The sequence below is a fragment of the Lepidochelys kempii genome, chromosome 3 (genome assembly GCF_965140285.1).
Source record: "Lepidochelys kempii isolate rLepKem1 chromosome 3, rLepKem1.hap1, whole genome shotgun sequence".
Lineage (NCBI taxonomy): Eukaryota > Metazoa > Chordata > Testudines > Cheloniidae > Lepidochelys > Lepidochelys kempii.
Genome location: NC_136382.1, coordinates 171,704,377 through 171,729,268, shown reverse-complemented (window position 1 = coordinate 171,729,268; position 24,892 = coordinate 171,704,377). Strand labels below are relative to the sequence as shown.

Genomic DNA, 24,892 nt, shown 5'->3' with positions numbered 1-24,892 from the left:
ATTTTTAATATGTTAGAAAATGATGAATGATACAGTGCTTATTTATTACATAATTAACTTTTTGTTCATGATTTGTGTCCAGCTAGGTTAGAATGGTAACTGGAATTTAAAACACACAAAATGTATAACTTATTTTTATGAAACAAAATACCATTAAATATTTTGAATTCACAAACTTCTCTTATCAAATCAATGTTTCATATTTACAACTAAGCTAATTATCAAAAGGAACTGAGAGATTAAGTGTAGTCAGTGAACTGAACGGAGTATTTCAGGTTAGCTTGGGAAAATTTGCAAATATGCCAAATGAAAGTGATTGGAACTAAAGTTCCTACATGCCTGAGTCTCTTGAAAATGAGACAGTCTTCTAGGTTACTTAGGCGGTCCTTCAGATTTTTAAACTGATGCCTTCCTCCTCATTTTTAGTCATAGACCGGAAGAGAACAGATTAGTTTTCCTGCTTTTTCAACTCCCAGTCAGTCAGTCTCTCAGCTTTGAAAAAATATTCTTTCTGTGCTTGCAGAAGAGGCTACTGCGGTCAAAAACTGGTATAGCACTTTACCAAACTCCAGTTCCAAGTGCTTCGCTAATGACTTCTGATGGTTCAGTGGTGTCATTTAATTTTTATATTTTCCATTTAAAAAATGCAGACATGGTGAACATAAAATTCATAAATGTTCACTTATGAGTTTGCTTGTACTTTTCTACAATATGACCAAAAAGTGCACTTAACACCTTAAAAATTTGAAATCAAATCTATAACATGCCACCAACCAACATGACTCAATCTCTTTACCTTGCTGTAAGAGAAATAAAAAATAAGATACAAAATTGGTGGTAGTGTTAGATGCTGCCAAAATTCATTTTGGAATTCACCATTGGCCTACATATGCATTAACCGTGGCGTCACATATGTAAAACAAGAAGAAAATGTATGGTTTTACTTGAATACTAGGGCTACAGTAAATACCCAGGGAGTGTAGAAGCAGTGTTGCTCGTTAAGTATGTAGCACTCTATCTTTTCATCAGTACTGAATTAATACAACACCCAGGTGTTATAGAGCACTGCAGAAGCTATCTTCCAGGTCTGGGACACCTACATTTGTTTAAGTTCTTACTTTTCTTTAAAGTAATGGGGACAGCCCAAGTATCCATGACAAATTCCAATTGTGGTGTTCACACTCCACCTAATTTTCCCTTGTAGTTTCAACTGTATGCACATTCTTCATTTTCTACTCTAAATTATTTTGTAATGTTGCAACTAACATGAACCTAAAGATAGCAGTATTCCAATGGTAGGCACAGTAATTCAGGTACTGTCTTCATTCAGAACACAACCTATTAAATAGCCTGAATACCTCTGGGAAAACAAATGGTGCACTGTGATAATACCATATCCCTGCACTGACTTGCAGTGTTATATAATGGTTTCCCCGTGCTCTAGGCTTGGGTTTCAAATGCTCTCCTCACTGTTCTGCCAATGAAGTCAGAACAAGTACATCCCTAATTAACATGCTTTTTTAAAATAATGGTGTCTTGTCTCACAGACACTCCATTTAATCTGGTAACTTCAAGGGAACTATAAATGTAGCATTTAACAGCACTATGCCTAATACAAAATATCAAAACAATAAAGAAACTGAAAGAAAAATATACACGAAGCCACATTAGTGAAAACCAATAAAGCAGGTTAGCTGTTCAGAGTAATTAAAATGTACTGTGATTTTAGATTAAAAAATAGGGTAACTGCCCCTGACTGGATAACATATAATAGCGGTACCCTCCCTCTGCCCAAAAAGGGAGGCGTGTGGGGGGTAATTCTTTATACAAATACCATACTTTGCTGAATAGGTATGAGAGCTTTCTGTGCTGGACCAAAGGATCAGGAATACTTTAATTAGGTTTTTCTTGCTTTGTTTATTTGATGTATTCTGAATTGAGAAGGTATTCTCTAGGACACTTAAAAAAAGATTGCAGCAGAAGGACAAGAAACAGTTTAAGATAATATGGTGTCACAGTCTAGGATTTAGGCATGTTTCTGCTATTCAAAAGATTTTATTTTGTTTGATAAAGCGAGGGGAAACTCAGCAAAACTTAATATCCATAGCTAGAGAAGGGTTATTCACAGCACTGCAGGGATTGAAAAGTTTTCTTTCTGATTATTAATCCAGGACTAGTTCTTAGAAGAATCAGTCCGCCAAAATATTTCTAGCATGGTCAGGTCATGAAATATTGGACCTTAAAATGTAAGTGTCATCAAATAATTTATGAACTTAATATTCATTATTTAATATTCACTATGCATTACTTCCTAATCATTTCACAAAACTAAAAATAATACAGTCAACTTAAAAATAGACAGTTTAAAAAAATAAAGTTAATTTCAAATACATTTATTATCTGGATTAATGTAGTGCATAGCAGCCCGAGTCATGAACCAGGACCCCACTGTGCAAAGGACAAAAAGATGGTCCCTGCCTCAGAGAGCTTACAATCTAAGTATAAGGTAAGAGAAGACAAGTGCATAGAGACAGAGGAGTACAAGCAAAACAGGGAGACAACATTGCTCAGCATGACAGGCAGTGGTTTCAGCACCCCAGCAGCCTGTTTGTGCAAGGGACAGCATGTGATAAAGCATGAAGGTGCTTGTTTGAAAATCTGTCAAAGGGGTGACGGAGACTGGTATTGTTGGCCAATCAGAGGCAGGAGTTGACATCTTGATAGTGAATGAGAGATATGTAGGGAGAGGATATGCACACCATGAAATGCCTTGAAAGTGAAGACAAGTAGCTTATATTTGATGCCATACAGAAGGATGAGCCAGTGGAGAGATGCAAAGAGAGAAGTCACATAGCCAAAGCAAAGGGCTAAGAATATGATCTTTGCGGCAGAAATTATGAATGGATGTGAGTAAGGCAAGACTGCATTTGTCAAGGCCAGAGAAAGAGATACTACAGTAACTGAGACATGAGATGAGGAGAGCCTGAATGATTGTTTTAGCCGTGTGGATAAACAGGAAAGGCCGTATCTTAGATATGTTATGAAGAAAAAATCAGTAAGATTTAGACAAAGATGGACCAACTTTTATTGGACCAACTTCTGTTTGTGAGAGAGACGAGCTTTTGAGCCACACAGAGCTCTTCTTTCAGTCTGGGTTCACAGTCAGTTTTTTTCCAGAAGCAATCAGTGTAATGATCAAGAGTGCGGTTTTGTCCATTCGATGGTGTCCAGTCAGATGATTCTTTTTTCTTATGATTGTCAGTAGGGATGTGGTAATTGTGAGTGGTGATGTCGTTGTTGTGAAAGAATTCTTCGAGGTGGAGATGGTGGAAAAATTCTGCTTCTCAACGTTAGTATGGTATCAGGAGTTCAGTCCCTTAGAGCAGTGGGTTTCAAACTTCTTTTCTCATGACCCAGTTGAAGAAAATTTGATGCCTGTGACCCAACATAATTTTATCTTTTGACTACAGTTCTCATAAAATCATAATATTGCAATACATTCCAGCTTAACCCACTTTACATAACTAAACACCAGACAAAGCCATTTACTTTTAAACAAAAACACTACAAAGGCGATGAGGTTGAGTTTCACTTAATTAATTTGACTGGTGGGCCTGTTTGTTCCTCATGATCTCATTCAAGTCAGGATCACAGGATGGAAGGGCTACCCACATATCAGGTTCACTGTTCAGTAGGGTTCTTTTGTTTTTAATCTTGTTATAGTTGAAAAGCCCACTTCACACATGTAGGTTATTGTGAGTGAAAGGCAGCAACAAGAGCACACTTACTTTACTTAGCAGTGGATATTCTTTGGAAACACTGATCCAAAATTATGACAAGTTTATGGACTTGTGCTGTGTTTTCAGAGTGTTATCACAGGTGAGATGCAGCAGTTCATTCTCTTGCTCAGGCATCAGTTTTAACTCCATTGTTGCCTCAGGGTTTTCTAAAGCAAATGGATCTTTCACCCAGTGTTTTTTATTCAAATATTCAAACTTGTTTATTGGGAAATAGCGACTAAGAGAGACAGACAGAACGAACAGTGAGATGTAACTGTATGATAGTTTTCATTTCATTCACTTTTTCCTCACTGGGTGTTACTCTCCTCAGTGTGTTGTAACAGTGCTGGGAACATGTAGTAGCTAGGCCCATTACTTTTCAGATGTGCTTGCCATAGTGCCAATGACTTTTAAATTACTTGTATCTTTTCACAATATCGAAACAAATCATTGCATCTTCTTTGTAACTTCAAGTTTAGTTCATTTAAAACTGAGAAAACGTCAGCAAGGTATGACAACTTTATTAACCAACTGGCACTGACAAAGTTGCCACGTTAGACTCTTTCACCAAAAAAACATGAATCTCATTCTTGAGTTCATACACCCTGGTAAGCACTCTGCCCTGCAACAGCCACCTTGCTTCAACGTGAAACAGTAAATGCATGTGTTCCGCTCCCATGTCTGAGAATAGTGCTTCTAAAAGCCTGCTGTTAAGTGAGCTCCCTTTAATGAAGCTTACGATTTTGACTGCTTTCTTCAGTACTGCCATAAGATCAGGAGGAATACCCCTAGACGCCAAAGCTTCACGGTGAGTGAAACAATTGTGATTCCAAACAATGTCATTACCAGCTGCCTCAGATTTTTTTCACAACTACACTGTTCTTTCCGGTCATATTTGCTGAACTGTCACTTGTTATTCCTTTACAGTTACCCCATTCCAGTTTGTATTTCCAACTACGCAGTCATTCAGTGCATCAAACATCTGTGCCCCCACTGTATTTGTTGGTAGGGTCAGACAACACAGCAAATCCTCCTTAAAATCATCTTGCGATATGTACCTCACATAAACTAACAGCATTGCGCAATCCAAAATATCAGTACTTTCGTCAAGTTGTATAGCAAAATACCCAACTGTAACCGCGCTACCAGTTGAGCTTCCAAATTTTCTGCAATATCATGTATTCGCCGAGACACTGTGCTATCACTGAGAGGAATACTTTTCCATTTTTCAGCAGACTTCTCATCAAAAATTGTCTGCACCATATCTACAGATGCTGGAAGAATAACTTTTCCCAGCAACTGTATGGGCCATTTTCACTTTTGCCACACGATATGCAACCAAATACAATGCCAGTTGTGCTTTATCGTTCAAGGTGGTTGACCTGCTGAGAACCTGACCTGATAAGTTCCTGTGTGACAAATCACCCCATATTGGTGCACATAACAAAATTAATGGGGTGGGGCTGAGGGGTTTGCGGTGAGGGAGGTGGCACAGGGTAGGGCAGAGGGTGGGTTTCGGGGGTGAGGGCTCTAGGGTGGAGCTGGAGATGAGGGGTTCAGGAGGGGGCTCAGGGGTGGGGCAGAGGTTTGGGATGCAGAGGGTGAGGGCTCTGGCTGGCGATATGGGCTCTGGAGTGGGTGCCAGGGATGAGGACTTCGGGGTGCAGGCAGGCTGCTGCAGGGCTGGGGCCAGAGGACTCCATCCAGCCCTCTCCCAGTCGGCAGCAGCTAGCTCCGGGGGAAGGACCTCTCTCCCCCTCTGCACAGAGTTCCGGGGGAGGATCCCTTTCTCCCTGCCAGCAGCAGCAAGCTCTGGGGCTGGGGGAGAGGCCCGCAGCAGCCCTGCAAACCCCAACTTGCTCCACTACCCAGTTCCTCCCCACCCCCTACCTCTCTCCTCTCCAGGTCCCTGCTGCGCTGCTATTTAGAGTGCTGCAAAGCACAGATCATTATAATCTGAATAAGCAAGGAGACCCTGTGGCTGACATTCTGCGACCCAGTACTGGGTTGCAAACCGTACTTTGAAAAACACTGTGTTAGATAGTACAGATAATTCAGCTCCAGTGGGGGGCAGTCTTGATAAATTGATGATGTTTGGGTGTCATGTAGTGTCCATGTGGCGGGTACCGGTGCCATGCTTTCTCCTAGAGGTGGTATTCTGTGGGATGTGGAGTAGTTATAGTTGGTTCCACTTTTTGTTTTTGTGCTGGATGGCTGTTGTCAGGTTTTTTTGATCGATGTTTTAGATTTCTTTAATGACTTCCAGGTAATCTTCCTGGGTTTGTTTTTTTTCCAGTGTGTGGGGAGCATGTGATGATTTCCTGTTTGAGGTGGTCCCTTCTGGAGTATGTGAGGTGCAGTAAGTTTCTCTGAAGTCCGTTAAAGACAGTGAGACCCCTGGGGATGATGTATTGTTTCTTGCATTTGCTCAGGAAGTGGTTGTCACTTAAGTTTTTGCTTCCTTTTTCTTATTGCGGAGTTTCCATTTCAGACAGTTAAATTCAGTATCTTCCATTGTTGCATGCAGTGAAGTTGTAGAGCCTGTCAATCCCAGGATATAAGAGTGACAAGGTGAGTGAGGTAATATCTTTTATTGGGCCAACTTCTGTTGGTGAGAGAGACAAGCTTCCAAGCCACACAGAGCTCTTACAAAAACTTACAAGAGCTCTGTGTGGCTCGGAAGCTTGTCTCTCTCACTAACAGATGTGGTCCAATAAAAGAGGTTGCCTCACCCATCTTGTCTCTCTAATATCCTGGAACTGACCCAGCTACAATTACAGCGCATACAACTTCAATAAGATTTAGACATATCCTGGTGGTAAGGATGTATAGAAGTCTGAGTCAAAGATGAAACCCAGATTATGAGCTTGAGTGACAGGCAGAATGGTGGTGTTGTCTACAGTGACAGAGAACAGAGATAGGGGAGAAGGCTTGAGGGTGGAGAGGACATTAAGAGCTCTGTTTTAGCCATGTTGATCCTGAGCTGACAGCTAGACATCTGTGAGGGGATGTCAGAGAGACAGGCGGAGATTTTAATTTGAACAGAAGGAGGTAGGATAGAGTTTAATTTGAGTTTGTGGATGAAATTACCCAGAGATAAGGTGAAGAGGGAGAAGAGACATGGATCAAGAAAACCCCACAGAAAGCTGAAGGGGTGTTCAGGAGGATCCTCTGAAGGACAAGCTGAAGGAACGACTTGAGAGATAGGAGAACAAGGAGAGAACAGAGTTATGGAAGCCAAGGGAGGACAAGATTTCAAGAAGAGAAAGGTTGATGGTGTTAAAGGCAGCTGACAGGTTAAGGAGGATCAGGATGGAGTACTGATTCTGAGCTTTGGTTAGGAAGAGGTCATTAGAGACTTTGGCAAGAGAGGTTTCATTTCAGTGCGAAGGATGGAACCCAGATGGTGAGGCTTGAGGATGGAATTGGAGGAGAGGAACTTCATACAGCTCTTGTCAATAAAAAGTTCAATGAGCTTAGATGTGAAAGCGAAAAGGGTGATAGGGTAGTAGCTGGAGGAACCAGGGTTCAGAGGTGAGGGCTTTTTCTGTATCTGTGACAGGAGAGAAGGAAGAAAGAGCTGTCGGAAGGGAAGGGGAAGTTCATGTCATATTTGTCAATTTTCTCACCCAGAGTTCCCCTACCAATTGGGATTTTATATTTTTAAATATAAAAATATATATTTATTATATATATTATAATATTATTATTATTAATAATATATATATCCTATTTTTAAAGTGGCTTCCTCTTCCCTGTTGTGTGAATTGTCCACAAAATAAAAAGAGAGACTCACTATTGAGAGGAAACAATGAAACTGATTACACAAAGTGCTGTCAAATGCAAAATCATTTCTCAAATCTTTTTGTTATAGTAATTGTACCTGCTACTTGGAAAACAATTTTAAGTGAAAAAATTTCAGGGAGAAGTGTGATTTCCAAGTTGATAGCCCTGCTTTTAAAAAAAAAAAAAAAATGTTAGTATGGTTTGGGTTCCTCACACCACAAAAGCTGAGCAGCCACGTGAGTCTTATGGGGCTGATGATGTCATGAATAGCTCGTCTTTCATGTTCGAGAGACGCCTCTATACAATTCAGCTAAGAGGAAAAAACAGTGGATGATAGGAAAAAATAAAGGTAAATTGAGAAAAAAAAATCAAATGTTTACAATTGCCCAGGGTCACAATTAAATTAGTTACTCCAAATACAGTTTTCTTTCCCTCCCTCCAGCTACTTCTACTACAGCACAATATTTAGAAGCTACCAAGAATCATAGATTAACTCTTGGGTCTCCAAGTTTTCAGTTTGTGTTCAGCACTAGCTAACACTGGTCCTGGCTTTACTAGTTCTCAAAAGCTCAGATTTGAGGAGAATGAGGTTAAAAAAATGCAAGGTGATAACAGAATGATGTAATTTTAAGGCACAATAGTTCATGTGTTACTAACATTAGAAAATAAGGTCATTCACCACTGGAAAGTTGGATTCATTATGAGTATACAACAATCACTTTTAACCCAGGTGGTTTGTAAGGTATCAAAGTCTTAAAATAGTCACTAGCTCCTCAGACAGCACTAGTGTTTTGGCATGGGCCCAGAATTTTATATAGCAAGTTCTGGATCTCAGATCAGTGTAATTGTTGGTCCCTTTTCTGCATCAGGAATTTTAGTCTCATCAGACCAGGTGAGATGGAGTTCAAGACCTGCTCTGTTCTGAGTTTATATTTTTCAGAAAGCTCAATCCTTCCCCTTCCTCTCTTTCAGGGGCTAGAGGTAAAGATTAACTACACTCTTCTACAACCATCTTGACAGGTTTAGTTAAAACTAGGCGTGGAAGGATCATATATTTGTATTGGTAAATGCTGATTTCACTGAACACACGCACAAACAGATGACAAAATATTTCCATCGATAATCAGGATTTACAGATAGGCAAAGTAAGAAAAATGCTGTCTGAGAACGTATTAGAGTTTGATTTAAGGATATTTATTTTGTATATTTTGACATGTGATGTTGACAATTTGTGTTTTAACAGCTATAAAGCTTTAACTCTTTGAATTTCAACATCTATTGTCCTTATTTAATTATTGTCTGGCCCCTGCATAATTTCCTGGAATTGTGAAAATTTACATTGGTAAAAATTGGGGAAAAAAATGCTTAAAGCTCATACTTTTGCATAACTGAAAATTTAAATGGATTAAAAAAAAGCTTAAAAAGGAACATTGATTTATCTGTTGCAATTATACAAAAATAAAAACTGAATTCTGCCAAGCTCATTTAAAACATGTCACCTTTCAGGCCTATACAAGGTTGTCTGAGAGCTCACAGTAGTTCTCAAAATACATTTATACATATATGAAGCAGACCCCAGGCCCAGCCCCTTCAGGCCAAAGGATCTAAGCATAGTTACAGAGTTCAACCCACCTTAGCTTCTTAGACAGTGCCCAATCATTAAGAAAGCAGTTATTCTTTTGTTTGCCTTGTTTGTGTGTCAATGCCCCACTTCCCAAGAGTCACAAATGAACCTATAAAACAGCATCTTATATCTTTGCCTATACAACCAGTCTATAAGCAGCCAGTTAAGATCCAAGCTCCTTTCCTTAATTCCAGGGAGTTTCAATCTATTTAAGCCTTAGAATACTTCTTTTAATGCAGACATATGCTACCAGCACAATGATAATTAAAGCTGGAAAAATACCCCAGAGATTTTCAGCTATTGGATAGAGCAGAATGTGACATGCAGAGTAGATTGATAATAAAACATTGCTGTTCCAGAAGATTAATTTTTCTTGTCATTTCTAAAGCAACTAACTGTAGGTACATTACTCCTACTTCCTGACACTTTTTTCAACCTCCAAAAGTTTAGAGAGTGCTAGGGGAATGACTGCTGAACAGAAGGAAAGCTGTTCACTGTTATTCTTCTCTGGGAAGAGGAATGGGCTGGAGGCTTTGGAACAAAGAAAAGCAAGGTATTATATGGAATATCTGATACATATCACTTTGCAGCCTCAGCAGTTTTGCCAAGAAAATGGATAGGGGTCATATGGTAAATCTGAATCACTTTCATTTAAAGAGGGGAAAAAAATCTGAAAAATGGAAATGGCTTAAATTCATAAGACATCACTTAAGACACTATTATGGCCCCACCCTCTTCTCTAATTTCAATGAAAAGGAGGAAAGAATCTCTGCAATAGACTTTACAATCAAGAAGGAAGGAATTACTTTTAGGCAATGGGTTAAATTCTGCAGGGGAGGTGCACAAAGAGTGTAAATTCAGCCTACATATGCAAATTAGTCATTTTTTAGCCAAGATGACATCCAGCAGTATAAAATGTACTAAGACAGACCAGTGTTAATGCCAGGTACAGTGGGTGGAACTTGCAGTAAACCCATTTCTCTTATTTCCAAACCATTTGGCTGTCACTAGGTACTCTTACTCACCCTTACCACAAACATCTTCTTGTTTTGGGGACACTGGATTGGTCCTCATGACCTTCCCCCCTAGAGAACCCACCACAGTTATACAATTTTACCCCGTGTCTCTGAAATTAGTTTAATTTCCTCTTCAATTCCTTTGATTTTCCCTATATGAATAGAATCCCAAAGTATTCCAATATTAAGTGTACGGAACAGGCAATTTTCTAAACAGCATTGGAAATCATATTCCTATTGACTATATTCAGTAGAAAACCCACATACCCTACAGAAGTATATTTTAATTACCCTACAAGAATAGAGTTCTGGCGATATTCAATAGTAGCAATTACCGGTACTTAACAGCGCATTTTAAATATTTTACTTAATTATATTTTATTGAATATATGGATTTCTTTTTTAAAGATAAATGGAACATGTGTAGTTGATGAAACAATACTTAATCTCTCATCATAAGACAAATCCATACAGTTGGCATTATATCTCCATTTAGAAGGAGAAAAATTCCATTTTCTCTTGTTTAGTATTGTTTCTTGTCTGAGGTAGAAGTGTCTAAGAACAAAACGCAGAAGGTAGGTGAAAAGGATGCAGAAGGAAAGAAGAGGACTAAAATAAATAGAATACTTGTACGTAATTTTCCACTCTTTCCCCATTCTAACTTTTAAATGGATGTAACAAACAATAAGAAAACATACAGATGAGGTGAATTTTCCTTATGGGAAACAGAACTAAGCAATGGTAAGTATGAAATTTTCATTTAACAGGAATTGGAGAACAGAGTTGAGGCAGAGAGCCACTAAAATACCTATACTGCATAAAGAGTATCTTAACTAATCTTCAAAACCCCCTTTTAGTTGGAGATGAGCAAGGGGAGACTACAAACGGCTGGACCGATCACACGGCTGGGAGAATGGCCCTCTTGAAAATTAACCAATCCTTGCTGAATGAAGGGAGAAAGAGTCATAAGTCCCGGGGGTCCTTGGTGACTTACAGTTTTACTGCACCCCAAAATATATTCACAAAAGTGGAATGTACCAAAAAAGCAAATGTATACAAAAAAATGTAGATACACAAAGGTTGAAATCTAAACTGAACTACCATACAGTGAAAGTGAATAGATCTGATCATGTAAGTCAGCCCTGTGGTTCTCAACCTTTGTCCATACTGGAATCCCCACTCCCATTTTGCTAGGACTTAATCAGGATCTCTGTCCCATTTACAAGTATGGGAAGTGCAAGGTATCCATGACCCCCAAATTGAGAACCTCTGGGCTAGCCTATTAGAGAAACAGGGGAGATTAAAAGCTCCAGCATCTGAAAATGTAATGTAATTGAAACTGACTCCAGCTTCTGGTAAAGCAAGGGGAAATCTTCTACTGCCTATTACTATGTGCAATATAAGATAGAGAAAGGTATCTCTCTAGGGAACTAATGTGCTCCCCTGAGAGGAGCTCTGATAACAGAGGAAATTTTCAGTGAGAAAGGAATTGTCTCCTGTAGGGAAAATACTCAAGGTGACTCACTGCTATTAATTGGCAGTCCCACATCAAGTCTCTTTTGACTGGAAAGATGATCTTCTAAAGTAAATCAGAAGAAAATCTTTTCGGATCAGACAAAGATCAAATGTCTAAATGCTAAAGCAGAGAAGACTTCCCTAATAGTCAGGGGGAATCCATTTCTCATTGGGAGACCAATGGAGATAGCAGATTCCCAATGACTGTAGCTTGGTTAAGTCTCTACAGACTTAGAAGATCTTTCAGTTAAACCAGTCCACCAAAGTATACCACCAGGCCACTTAAAAGTGGCTCTTACAGCTCTGATGTACCTGAAGCCACTGGAACTCAAAGTGTCCCACCTATAAGAAAAGTGACACAGAATGGAGAATCCAAAGTCACCCCAGTGTTACAGGCTTGGACATGAGGAGAACTGGGTCTTCAGAGATTTACAAAGGAACTATCCCATAATGACTTAGTGCAGTAGAGCTCTGACTTTGCAACCTGTGGCTAGATTGGTGGAGGGACCTTGGAGGGAACTCTTGCTAGCTGCAAAACAGCCTGACTGGTTGGGTGGAAGGCAGCATAAACTTTCTAAATGTCAAAAGGCACTCAAATACCAGTGATGGGCACCCTAAAAGACTTTAAATAGATGAGAAAAACTGGCATCCCCAAAAGACACCCCCACCACAAAGGAAACCTTCCACACAGGGACTTAACTACTAAGTGAATGGGGTCAAGTTCTGACCCAGCCCCTCTGTAATCTCCCAAGAAGTGCATGAGGTGCAGGGAAGTACAGTAGCATGTCCTTCTGAAGTTGCTCAGACTCCGCCTTACATCTCTTCAGCTTCCCAAAAGGGGTCTGCTCAGCATAGATAAGGCAGCATGCTCTTCTGAAGGGATTCAGATTCAAACTTCCATCTTTCCAGCTTGCTAGTGGATCTACTTGCTGGCAAGAGCAATATGCTGCTGTGCAAGCAAGAAGCAATACAGGGCGGAGCGATATGTCACAGGAACAGTACACACTTACTGATCAGAGGAGGACTGATCCTAGATGAACTAGCATCTGAGCTCAGAGGAAGGTGTGACCCACAACCTCATTTCCCTACATGACACAGGCTGTGGAATTGAAAGCAGAGCTCCTCTCTACCTTCCTCTCCCTCTGATTTTCCTTCTCCAGACACATGTTGTCCAGAAAGAAGACAAGAACGAACAAAAGCTGGGAAGAAGACAAGTTAAACTTCTTAGACTAAAAAGATGTAGGGCTGCACTCTGCTTTGAGAATAGAGAAGCAAAATTACTGAGAGGGAAGGCGGCAGGCTGGTGCCTTTATACTAGCATTGACAGTTAGTTCTCTACTTCCTTAGTTTGTGGTAGGTGGAGCAATAAGGTTTACTGTAAGCATTTATTATAGGACAGGGAAAAAGAGACATTATGAGAGTAATGGTTTTACTCTTTCAATGGAAAAATGTCACTGTTTCTGAAAGAGTAGAAGTTTTAGAAATCCATCTAAAAATGTTTGAAAAAAGGCATATCTGAACTTCAACGGGGCTCTGTCACAGGCCTCCAAGGATATGTCTACATTGCAGCTGGGAGGAAGCTGCCCAGACCAGGCAGAAAAAAAAACGTGCTAGCTCTACTTGAACTAACATGCTAAAAGTAGCAGGGTGGATGGGGCAACTTAGGCTGGCCACCACAGTATGAACCCAGGATTTCAGGTGGGTTTGTACTCTGGAGGCTATCCTGTGCTGCTGCCCATGCCATAACATTCACAGTGCTATTTTTAGCACCGTAATTCAAGTACAGCTAGCACATTTCGGTCTACCCAGGCTGAGAGGCACGCTCCTAGCTGCAGTGTAGGCATATCCTAAACAGTATGCTAGTTTATAATCTTACCCATCCAGAATTTTTCCCTCATGAAGCCTAGGACACAGTATTGAATTACTGTGGTATGCTTCAAAATCTTCTGCTATTCACTTAAAATAATTGCACTGTGTGTGACAGTTGACTTATATGCAAATGTTTCAAGTTCTTCAGTCATTCCATTTGTTTATATTTGCTTGAATTGTAATCTTAGTCTTTGTTACATTCAGCAACTTCAAATACTGTAGTACCAGACTGAAAAAAGGTAGTGCTGAAATCCTGCTTCATTTATTCTGAGGGGAAAGTGGAGTTGGAAGAGAATATGAGCATTAAAATTTTAAGAAGGGGCTAATGCTCTCCATCAAACTCTGGCAAGATCTGAGAAAGTATGAAGTCTGGAAGAAATTCAGAAATATATTCCCTTCCTATATAATTTACTTTAAAATAGACATGCATCATGTTCCATTCTAATGATTTTCTCTTACCTAACTGCAAGATAAACACAGAATGTTAAACACGTTGTGGAACAACAGATAGGGGAATAAGCAGTCAATGGTCTACAGGGTTTATAGAAGGAAAAAAGTATTTTTCTGGGATTAGAGGATTTCAAGCTTACCGTGCTACAACTAAAAACTGGTCAATCTGACGATCAGTAAGGGGGCTATCTGGATCCCATACTTTTACTTCCAGCTTTGCCTGCTCTCTGTCATCTAATTCTCCTGTCAAAAAGGTAAATGGGATAAAACACGTATTTACAAGGTTGCTCTTTGTGCACTTCTTATACCAGGCTTAAATAATATACTGTACTTTAAATATAAAAAGAATTAAATCAGCAGTTAACCATTTAAAATTTAATATTGCAATATCACTTCCAGCCTAAAATTAGCATTTTAACTTGCTTAGAAAAAGTATCAATACAAAAGTATAGAAACAAAGAAGTTTAATAAAACTTGACAAGAGTTGGAACCATGGTTCCACCGTCCATTGTATTTTTTTAAATGGTTTCCCAGCCACAGCAAAAATTAGTGTTACCTCTCAAACAACTTCAGCAATTAAATGCTATTATGTTATTTTTCTCTTTTGAACATGCCTCAAAATAGAAAATACTGCAGAACAAAGCTAACTACTCTCAGCCCATTGACATGATTTTGGTAAATCTTTATTATTAAATTATTTCTGGCCCCACTTTTTCCTCACAACCACTACTTTGTCCATACTCTTAAAACAATGACTCTTATTCTCTGTTAACCAGTTATAGTTCTTGCAATTTAATAAATAAGTTGATGGCACACAAAAAAGTCATTAATTTCCCAATTAAACTCATTTGAGTCAAGCACAGCTACAAGCATTATTTTAATATGGCTACTGTGAAAAGAATCTTCTCTTGTATCAAGACTGTAGTTTTGTTAAGTTTTAGTCTCTTCTAGAAAGCATTTTTCATTTTTATTTGCTTTTAATCATTTCTATCTTCCTTTGTTAATAAACTTGTTTTACTTTAAATCTAAGCCATGCCAGTACTGCATTTGTGTTAATGTGATAAGCTGTGTATTTTGTCTCTTTAGAGGAGCAAACAAACATTATTATTTCTTTGACTGTTCCACAAGAGACCTGGACACTTCAGGGCTGACAGATCTGGAGAAACTCAGGACTGAAAGTATGTTAGGGTCACCCCTGCATACGATAACTGGGTGATCGTGACTAGAGTGGGGCTATTGCGTTGTAGGCAGGCTCCTGGGGCAAGAGTGCAGAACCAGGGCTTCACAGCATGCAGACACTCAGGATACTCCATGCTAATCTGCTGGCTGTTGACACCCAGGCTGTGAGCCACAGCAGCAGAGCATTTCAGGCACCCAGGGTTATAAAGCAGGCGATCACAACCCCTCACTGGTCTGGATTGCAACCCAGAATGTGACAGCGATGCATAAGGCTGAAACAATGCCAGCACTTTCAGACATTTTTCACAATGGGTGCAAGGACAAGCTCAATGTGTTATTTGTACAGCAAAGTAGAAAAGCAATGGGTAAACATACTTCTACTGCCCTTCCAAAAAGCATATTATGCAGGACATGCTTTTCTAAAATATGCCCGTTCTCGAAGAAATTGAGAACGGTAGCATGCTATTAATCTTACCAAATACACCAGTTATATTCAGACAGTAGGATGCAAATAATATATCAGGAGCACATTTCACAAGCACGATGTATTTCATGTACTGAGAACAAAAAAGGTAAATGGGCCTCCTCTGATAAAGAGTCAATAGAGAGTGGTCTTCCTCACGTGATTTTACACATTTTAAGAGAGCTAATTCACATTTAAATGTAAAATCCAGCACTGACAGACATATTGTGGATTTCTGACACTCTCTGGTGGGATTTTTTGTCTATAAACTTATGAATGGGTTACACACTTGTCTATACATTCAAGCTTTTCTATTTGTGACAGATATATAGTGGGAAACCTACTCTTAGATTACTTATGTATTATCATTACAAAAATAGTTAACATTTTTAAAAATATCTTTCACTGTGTTTAACTAACCACCACATCCTGGAAAATGCAACTGTATGGAAGTGAGAAAAGGATATAAAATATACTGATATGTGGTATGCCTCTCCATGAAGTGAAAATCATGTCACACTCTGGGTTTCCATCCCAAACATTCCAGATCCCAAAAATCCAGCTTTGCAATACATATGCCTCTCACTTCAATGAAAGGGAACAAAAAACTCTATAGCTGTAACTACAAAATGCTGCTTTATATGTTGGCAAAGGTATATAACCGCAATATTTCTAAGCTTCATGCCATCTGTGATTGTAATAGTCACAAGTAGGAAATGAGAAATGGGACACATATGTACAAACGTACACAATGTAAAAAAAGTGCTAATACAACTATTACATTCAGAAAATGTAGAAGGGTAAGCTTTTCAACAGCAATGTTACCTCTGCCAAACTGCACATATGAACTCCTTTCCATTCCTGATTTTCTGGTAAGAAGGTAGTACGTTAAGCCAAACATTTATATCAGAAAATGAGGAAATGAAAATTAAACATACGTGAAGGCAGGCAAAGTTAGCTTTGCTGCAGAAATCTTTCAAAAACTGCAGAAATAAAAATTCCATTCACTGAACTAACTGGAATAGGAGAGGCCTTCAGCACACAACAAATAATAGAAAACTTTGTAGAACCTTCAAAATGGTCCAGACCAGCTTCACCTGTTACGACCCAGCATTACCCATTCTTTAACAAAAACCTCTGCTAGACCATGGAGATGACCCACAGGGCTCTGGCAACTTTCATATTTTTCATATATGGCATGGTTTCCCAAATATCCTGTTCTCTTTAATTATTTTGTTTTATACATTCTGGTGTGCAAAATGCTGTGGAAAAATATGCATTCTGGGGCATCATAAGAGAGCGGAGCTCATAAGTGCAACCTCTTTTTTTCTTTGCAATTCATCTTAAGCCTACAACAATGGCATGCAAGCTGGAAAAGAGCTAACGGAACTCATTAAAGACTTAACTATCCTGATAAACTTGATTTTAAAGTACTACCAGCCCTTTGGCACTGCAAGAGCATAGCAGAGTGAGAGCGCGGTGTAGTAGAGTCCCCATAAAGGAAAATGGATACCTAAATAAATGGACAAATTAGAGCAACACACAAGTCCTGTGAAATCACAGATTAGTATTGTTGCAGATGTTAAGAACGACTGAAAAGTCAAGGCAAAGGCTATACAATTTACATACTGGAGGACAGAGAGGATGAAAGTACACCAGAGGGTTTTTGAGAAATGGCTGCCAGGAGAATTTGGAGTTAATGTGGAAGATTCCCCCTTGTACGTAGCTGGAACATATTGCATAATAATCAGGAGACTTAAACTCAGTATGGAAAGAGGAGGGATAAACTGTGGTTTTACTCTTGATGAACTTATATTATGAGACGAATCATGCCATTTTCAGATAGATATGAATTTTTTAAAAGGTCATTGAATGGATGCATGCACTCAGTGGATGCATCCACCCAACATACCATAAACGTAATGTAACTAAAGTATATGCTTTTAATTTTAAACTTTGAATAATCTGAAAACTGCAGAATAACCCAATAAAAATACAACACTGGGGATTAAGTCCTGGGTCCATTCGAGTCACTGGCGAAACTCCCATTGACTTTAGTGGAGCCCAGGACTTCACCCCAGGTTCCTCTGTGGTAGAATATGATTAAGGGTTACTACCCTTACACTGTATTGTGTATCTTTAAATTTGGCAGACCCTATCAAGGATAAAATTGAATACATATATTTGTTAACAGCTTTTACCTTGGAGACTTTTTAATTTGTTTTAACTGGAAGGTACACAGGTTGAACAGGACTACCTGGTCAAAGCTTGATGGCATACCCATACATTATTAAGGCTATGTCTACACTGGCAACTGAATGACAAAACTTGTGTCTTTCAGAGGTGTTAAAAAACAAAACATCACAGCCCCCACCCTCCAACAACAAGTGCAGGTGTGAACAGCTCTTTATGGGCAGGAGCGCTTTCCTGCTGACAACGCTGATGCCGCTTGTTGGGGATGGAAGTTTGTCGTCAGCAGGAGAGCCGACAAACAGCAGCTACACTGCGACTTTTAGTGACACGGCTGTAGCAACACAGCCATGTCGCTAAAAGCTGGGTAGTGTAGATGTAGCCTAAAACTGGAGATTTCTGGACATAAAAGGAATTCTAAACTTTATATTGTAGGAGGCATTTGTTCTAAATTCTCACAAGGGCAGTGTACTAAAGGTACTAAAGATTCTGCATTCAGGACTATATTGTGCCAGGCTCATCCTGAAAACTAGTGTGCTGGATTATATTAATATAGGTTATAAATATGACTGGTGCCTGAATTATTTTCCCCTTAGTAATGATTCAGTGCCTTATTTCTAGTGTTTCTCTTTATCATGTACAAATTAAGATCTGTTTTCGGTTAGTCACTTTAGACAAACAGATGAAAAACTAATTGCAACCATAATACCAACTTTCAAATAGAAGAGTATAAAAAGAAAGGAATGAAGATCAAATGCAGTTGAAGCCTGGATTCCAGTAAGACAAATTAAAGGAAATTAAATAATGCAGTTACTCAACATTAACTCTTTAGACCTCACCTTAGACTGATACAACCGAGTATCTCCATGGGAAATTAATTCAGGGCCTGATCTAAAGCCCTTGAGTGAATGGGAGACCTAATGCCTAAATTCAGCAAGATACTTAAGCATGTTCTTATCTTTAAGTACTGAAATCTACTCACATGCTTAAAGTTCAGCACAAGGATCTTAGTTTCTCTGTGCCTCAGCTCCCCATTCTTCCCTGACTTAGAGGGGAATTGTGAGGATAAAGTGCTCTGATTCTATTATTGTGAGGGCAAAAAAAAAGTCAAAGTGAAATACAGACTCCGATTTCATTGTAAATTTGTTAACAGATACTTCCCTCTGATCAAAGGTATCAAAAGTGTCAAGCAGCATACTTAGGGTGACCAGAATCCTGATTTTATAGAGACAGTCCCGATTTTGGGGGTTTTTCTTATATAGACTCCTATTACCACCCACCCCCATCCCAAATTTTTTACATTTGCTATCTGGTCACCCTAAGCATACTGCTTTCAACGAATCCTAAATTTCTTTCTTGAATGCCGTTTTAATCTGCCACACAACACCCTGGAAAACAGGTAGCTGTATGTCTGTTGCCAGCTCATGAACCTTGCTCTCATATTTCTTGTTGGACTGATTGTCCACAGACCTAGTTTTTAGTTATTTATTTTACCGAAAATATAAAGTATAATATAAAATATAAATATATCTTTCATCTCTCTCAGTTGTCTGGCTAGAAATGAAGATAGAAAAAGATCCCAGGTACTAAACTGCACTATCTAGAATAAAGTTTCACCTTTCTGCTATGGTCTGATGAATAATTCATTTAATAATACAACTTCCAGTCTTATTTTAAAAGAGGTAACATGCCTATTTTCTCTCTTTATTAAAAAATTAACTATACAAGGCAGTGGTGATTATGAAATATTATACAACTATTTTTTGAAATAACTAAGAGTGTACGTGTGTGTGTATGTTCATGTGCATCCATTACACAATTCTGTAAGTAGCATATGAATGTCTCTTACACTAGTACCCAATGACAAGAAAAGCCCCACATGAGGGTTGGCGCAAATGCGCCTTTCAGATTAAATTTGCATGTCGTTCTACTGGTACGTAAGGTATTCCAACAGTACTCTGCATAAACCACACTAATATGGTGATCCTTTGTTGGCTTTAATGGCTGGAGCTTAGAATTTTTTTCATTATAAATAATCTGGAGACAGGATGTGCCTTTCCATTTTCTTTGCTTCTGTGATTAAACTACCGAAAGTATAAACCAGAAATTGCCCAGAATTTAAAGGTTTTACATTTGACTCTACAAAAAAATAAAATTGTGTTATGTGCAAATAACTCCTAAGGAGGGGGAAGGGCAGAAGAAGGGGAATGTAGTACGTTTATCACTTAATTGCAGAATAATCCCTATCCTTAACTAACATAATTAAGATGGGTCTCATCCAGGTGTAAGAGTACAAACAGCAGTTATTCAGTTAGTATATAAATGAGTTTTTCATTTACATAAACCCTAAATTAAGGTGCGTATATGAATGGAATGCATCTGAATTAAGCCAACCAGTCGGTAAAAGCTGTCATTTGACACAAATACAGCACTTGCTTACAGCGAGTCAGATATCTTTATATTGCTGCTGAAACCTATCTAGTCTGATCACTGTCTACACACACTACGGCTCTAGTCATAAAGGTTAAGATTTCTAATAATCCTTCCCTCAAAAAAATCACCTAGGAATTAAAACCGCCCCATTCCCAACAGCCTAATTAACTGCATTAGTATGTGAATCTTGGAATTCTGAAAATGCACCAACTGCTGATAATATTTATTAAAAAAAAAGTAAAGCAATGGGAGAGAATTTAAAATAGGTAGGTTTTTTTTTTATAAGTAGCAAATACTCAGCTTTAATCATCATTTTCTGAATTCCTAGAAAAAAATTATTTTCATGCTCTAGTTGAAATAGTTACTCCACCTGAGATATAAGAGTTTTAATCTGCCAATAGGGCTTAGAATGGTGTGAGCTGTAAAGATGTGGTTTTGACCAATGCCTCCATCATGCTGCCTCAAGTAGGGCAGAACGTCAGAGCACAACCCCTTCTGACTTCCAATAACCTGCAGAGTCCAATCACTGTTGTGCATCCAAGAAGGAGCGTCCACAAAGCAGGGAAAAGAGGAGCGCAACACTCTGGGGATAGCACTCTCCCCACCTTATCTTCACCACAAGATCCCTACCTAGTTACGTGCCCCACTGCTCACAGAATCCAAAACAATGATCGGTGCACCCTACTTTTACATTGACCTTTAAAGGCATTCCCAGAGTTTAAGGCAGAGCCTTATCTTAGATGTAGGTATTGCAAATACTGACAAGTATGCAGGCACAACATGGAGTCTGACATTTCACCCTTAACTCTGAATTCCCTTGCTGTTCTCTTTTAACGTTTGTGAAAGAACCTGAACAGTTTGACTTGCACTGTGGGTTTCCACTCCCCCCATTTAGTTTGTATTTTTATGTTTTAATATTTGTAGGTTTGTACTGTATAGAGGTTTTAAAGTAACAGTACCCCAAGTGAAAAATCTTCTCATTTCTAGACTTAGTATTAAAATGTTAGGTTTCTGGTGCTTTTGTTTTTAGATACTTACCTAAACTAGTCACTGTTAAGGCAAATCACATTAAGTACATTTTTAATAAACAGGGTTGCCTAAATTCAAGTTCAACTTGTATTTATTTCTTTCCTCCACTGGGCTTTTTAAGGTTTTTACAAATTCTAATTTGAATAGAGAGAAACTGTAATGGATTTAACATAATACTTGAAATGAAAAAGCATAAGGTGGTAGGGCATTTCAGGGAAAGTGTCATAAAAAGATGCATATCAACCTTCCCTACAGAAAGCAGTTACTCAGTATATTAACTAGTCATTTTTGAAAGTTTAATACCACAAGCTATGGAAATGTTTTCTCTTTAAAATATTTTTATATATCTATATTGAGAGAGAGAGAGAGAGAATATGTATGTAGGCCCTGATCCTGCAAAGGCTTAAGCACATGCTTAACTTTTCAGATGTGAATAGTCTCATTGACCATGAGTCTATGAAGCCACTGGGACTACTCCCTTAAATAAATTAAATGCATAAGTCAACATGACAATTTTTTCTGTAAAATGAAGCAGATTTTGAATTATTCAGGTGTAAAAATATATCTGCTTTTCCACAGCTATACAGTAACTTACAAAAAAAATAAACATCAGAAAACTGTCAAAGAAACAAACAAGCAAACAGAAAAAACTGACCTTACAATAAGTCCATCTATGCAGTTATTGGAGTAGAAAAATATATGGAAGTTAATTAAGCTCTGAGCTGTGGTTTGAAAGCCAGCTAGTGAATGTTCACTGCAGTACATTACTTTGTAGAGTAAGTAGGTAACAATTTGACCATACAATCATTATCAAGCTCAGAAGGCTGTCTAAACCCTGAGTGTGTTCATGCCTGTAAATTAATCTCAGACAGGACTCCAGCCATTATTAATGAAGAGATCTTTCCAACCACAATGATCTACAGCCTTCTACACCAATGAATCAATGAAGGCTGTTAGTCTTACACTGTGGCCAGCTGGCAGAAAGAGAAGCAATATATTTTAATCATTTCCTTTAAGTAGTTGGGGCTATGAACATCATCCATAGGAACAAGAGAGCTCATGGCAAAAATCTCCTTTAGCAGCTAAATAAAGTGTGAAATCTGGTCTCCCTTGATGTCAATTGTAAAACTCCCACTGATTTCACCCAAATGTATTAAAAAAATCTTGATGGAAGACTTGTTGCTAAAAACCAGGTCAGTAGATAATACTATTGCATAAACTCTCAAATCCTGCGATTTAACTGTTTAAAAGTTTTAGTACCACGGACACCTGCATGCCCCCTTATATTTAGGCATTTGGCTGGTAGTCAGGAAGTTGTCAGCTGGTCAAGAATTGAAAGCTCCAATTCAGAGATGTACTTAAGCATGTTTGTAAATTTAAGCACACAAATAGTACCATTAAGTCAGTGGAACTATTCAACTACACAAACTTACAAATGTACTTAAGTTACTTTAATGAGACGGTTACAAATATCCAAAAAGAGGAGGTCAAAACAGGAAGGCAAAGTCGAGAATGCATTATTATTTTGTCTTATGTTGTTTCTTACACCAAGGATCTCAAAGTGCTTTGCAAACAGTACAAACACACCTCAGTCAACTATCTAATGCACAGTATATTCTTGACTATCTATTTTTCCTGGTTCACGGTACAATCTTGGACACCTACTATTTCGTCAATGCTGAATTCAGACAAATAGAACATATTTGTTGGTAGGTTTACAAAACATACCTATTGTTTTTTATTCTCTACAGATTACTTATTCTATTAATGGGCTCAATACTCATACTCTGCCAATGTCAGAATGCAACCAGTTGGCATGATTATTGACTCCAATTTATAAAAATGGGTAGAGTTAAAGGGAGCTATATTTTTTATTGATTTGAATTCTAATCTGTACATATATGTTTCACTATAACTAAGCTTGACAGAAATCAATTTTTATTTTTTTATAATTTTGATAGATAATATTGGTGTTTATTTTTAAGCTTTTTTATTTTCACAGTTGTGTAATTATTTTGTGGGATCAGACAATTTACTGACAGCAGACACGGACATTCAAAAAGTTAACCCTTTGTCAACATCACATGTCAAAATATACAAAATAAATATCCTGAAATCAAATCAAATAAGTTCTCGAGCTCCATTTTTCTTACTTTGCCTATCTGTGAATTTTGATTATCAATGGAAATATATTTTCAGTTTGTGCATGCATGGCAAAATAAACGTTTACCTATAAAAATCTAATCTTTACAAGCCTAACTATAACAGCACTTATTAGCTATATTATCTATCTTTGGATCTACCTCTAAGGACTCTATTTTTTCTGTATTTCTTTTAACACTTTAAAAATGTTTAATATACAGTAATACAAAAGGACCAAAATTAAATTAGAAGTACACTGAAATCAATGGAAATACGTTGGAATCAAAAAACTGATGTGAAAGGAGAATTAAACCCAAACCTTTAAATACTCTAAATAACTCTTGCAACTCTCTGTCTAACTGGGGTACTTTTCAAATTAATTTAGCAATGGTGCTCCTAACAGGCAGGCTTAGATTAACCAATATGTACTCAGTGTCCCCCCCCCCCCCAACCTCCAGTCGGGGGGGGGTGGGGAGAATGAGTGGCACTGCAACCCTGCACACCAGAACAGAATGCCATTCACTCAAGTTTGGCCCAGCCCCCCTCACGTCATGACAGAAGGGCAGCTGGGCCAAACCTGAACAAGTGGTGCTGCAGCCTGGTACTTACCTCCTCCCACTCTAACTGCCAGACTATGAGATGGCTCTCCGCATCCTCCCAGAGAGTTAGGCACACCCCCACCACCCCCAGTCGAGAACCTCTTTTGGGGGGGGGAGGGAGACCCTCTTAGGAAGTTTTGCCTAACATGTCAATTATCTTTTATATCACAAGCTCTGTCTAATTTAAGGAAGGCATGTTGGGGGGGGCAATTTCTATACTGCACAGGGCCCCAAAATTCTTTAATCCGAGCCTGCTAATATGAGACACAACAACATTAAGAACTGTGAAATCAAAGAATCTAATTTTTCACTTGCCTCCAAGCAACTCAAAATTGAGCTTTACATTTACATGGGCCAGACTCAAACCAAAACCTTAAGTCCAGGGGTTCTCAAACTTCACTGCAGTGCGACCCCCTTCTGACAATAAAAATTGCTGTTACCCCAGGAAGGGGACCAAAGCCTGAGCCTGCCCGAGCCCCGCCGCCCTGGGCTGGAGGGAAAAAGCCAAAGCCCTACCACTCCCGGTAGGGGGAGATGAAGGGGGACACAAAGTTGAATCCCAAGGGCTTCAGCGCAGGACAGGGAACCTGTAACCTGAGCCCCACCACCCAGGAACTCTAACGCCTGCCCTGGCAACCCTATTGAAAAAGGAGTCGCAACCCATTTTGGAGTTCCGACTCACAGTTTGAGAACCTCTGCTTTAATCCAAGCAACTTTCATGGTGTTCAGAATCTGAAAAGACATTCACAGCTGAACTTCATACTTGTCTTCTTAGCCGTATAAACTGCCCAACCGAAAACCCTGGATTCACAATACTC

The 24,892-nt window shown here is 38.8% G+C and overlaps 1 protein-coding gene across 4 annotated transcripts in view; it reads right to left on the bottom strand.

The window, feature by feature from the left end:
* The window catches only part of MTA3 (metastasis associated 1 family member 3), a 196,635-nt gene that overhangs the window by 95,118 nt on the left and 76,625 nt on the right, over positions 1–24,892 (bottom strand). For all 4 annotated transcript variants that reach the window (XR_012158255.2, XM_073339057.2, XM_073339058.2 and 1 more), the window contains exon 7: positions 14,180–14,282. Coding sequence is in view for 3 of the 4 variants with exons in the window: in XM_073339057.2 (XP_073195158.1) it covers positions 14,180–14,282 (103 nt within the window). In the remaining variant the exon portion in view is untranslated. The remainder of the gene's footprint in view (positions 1–14,179; positions 14,283–24,892) is intronic.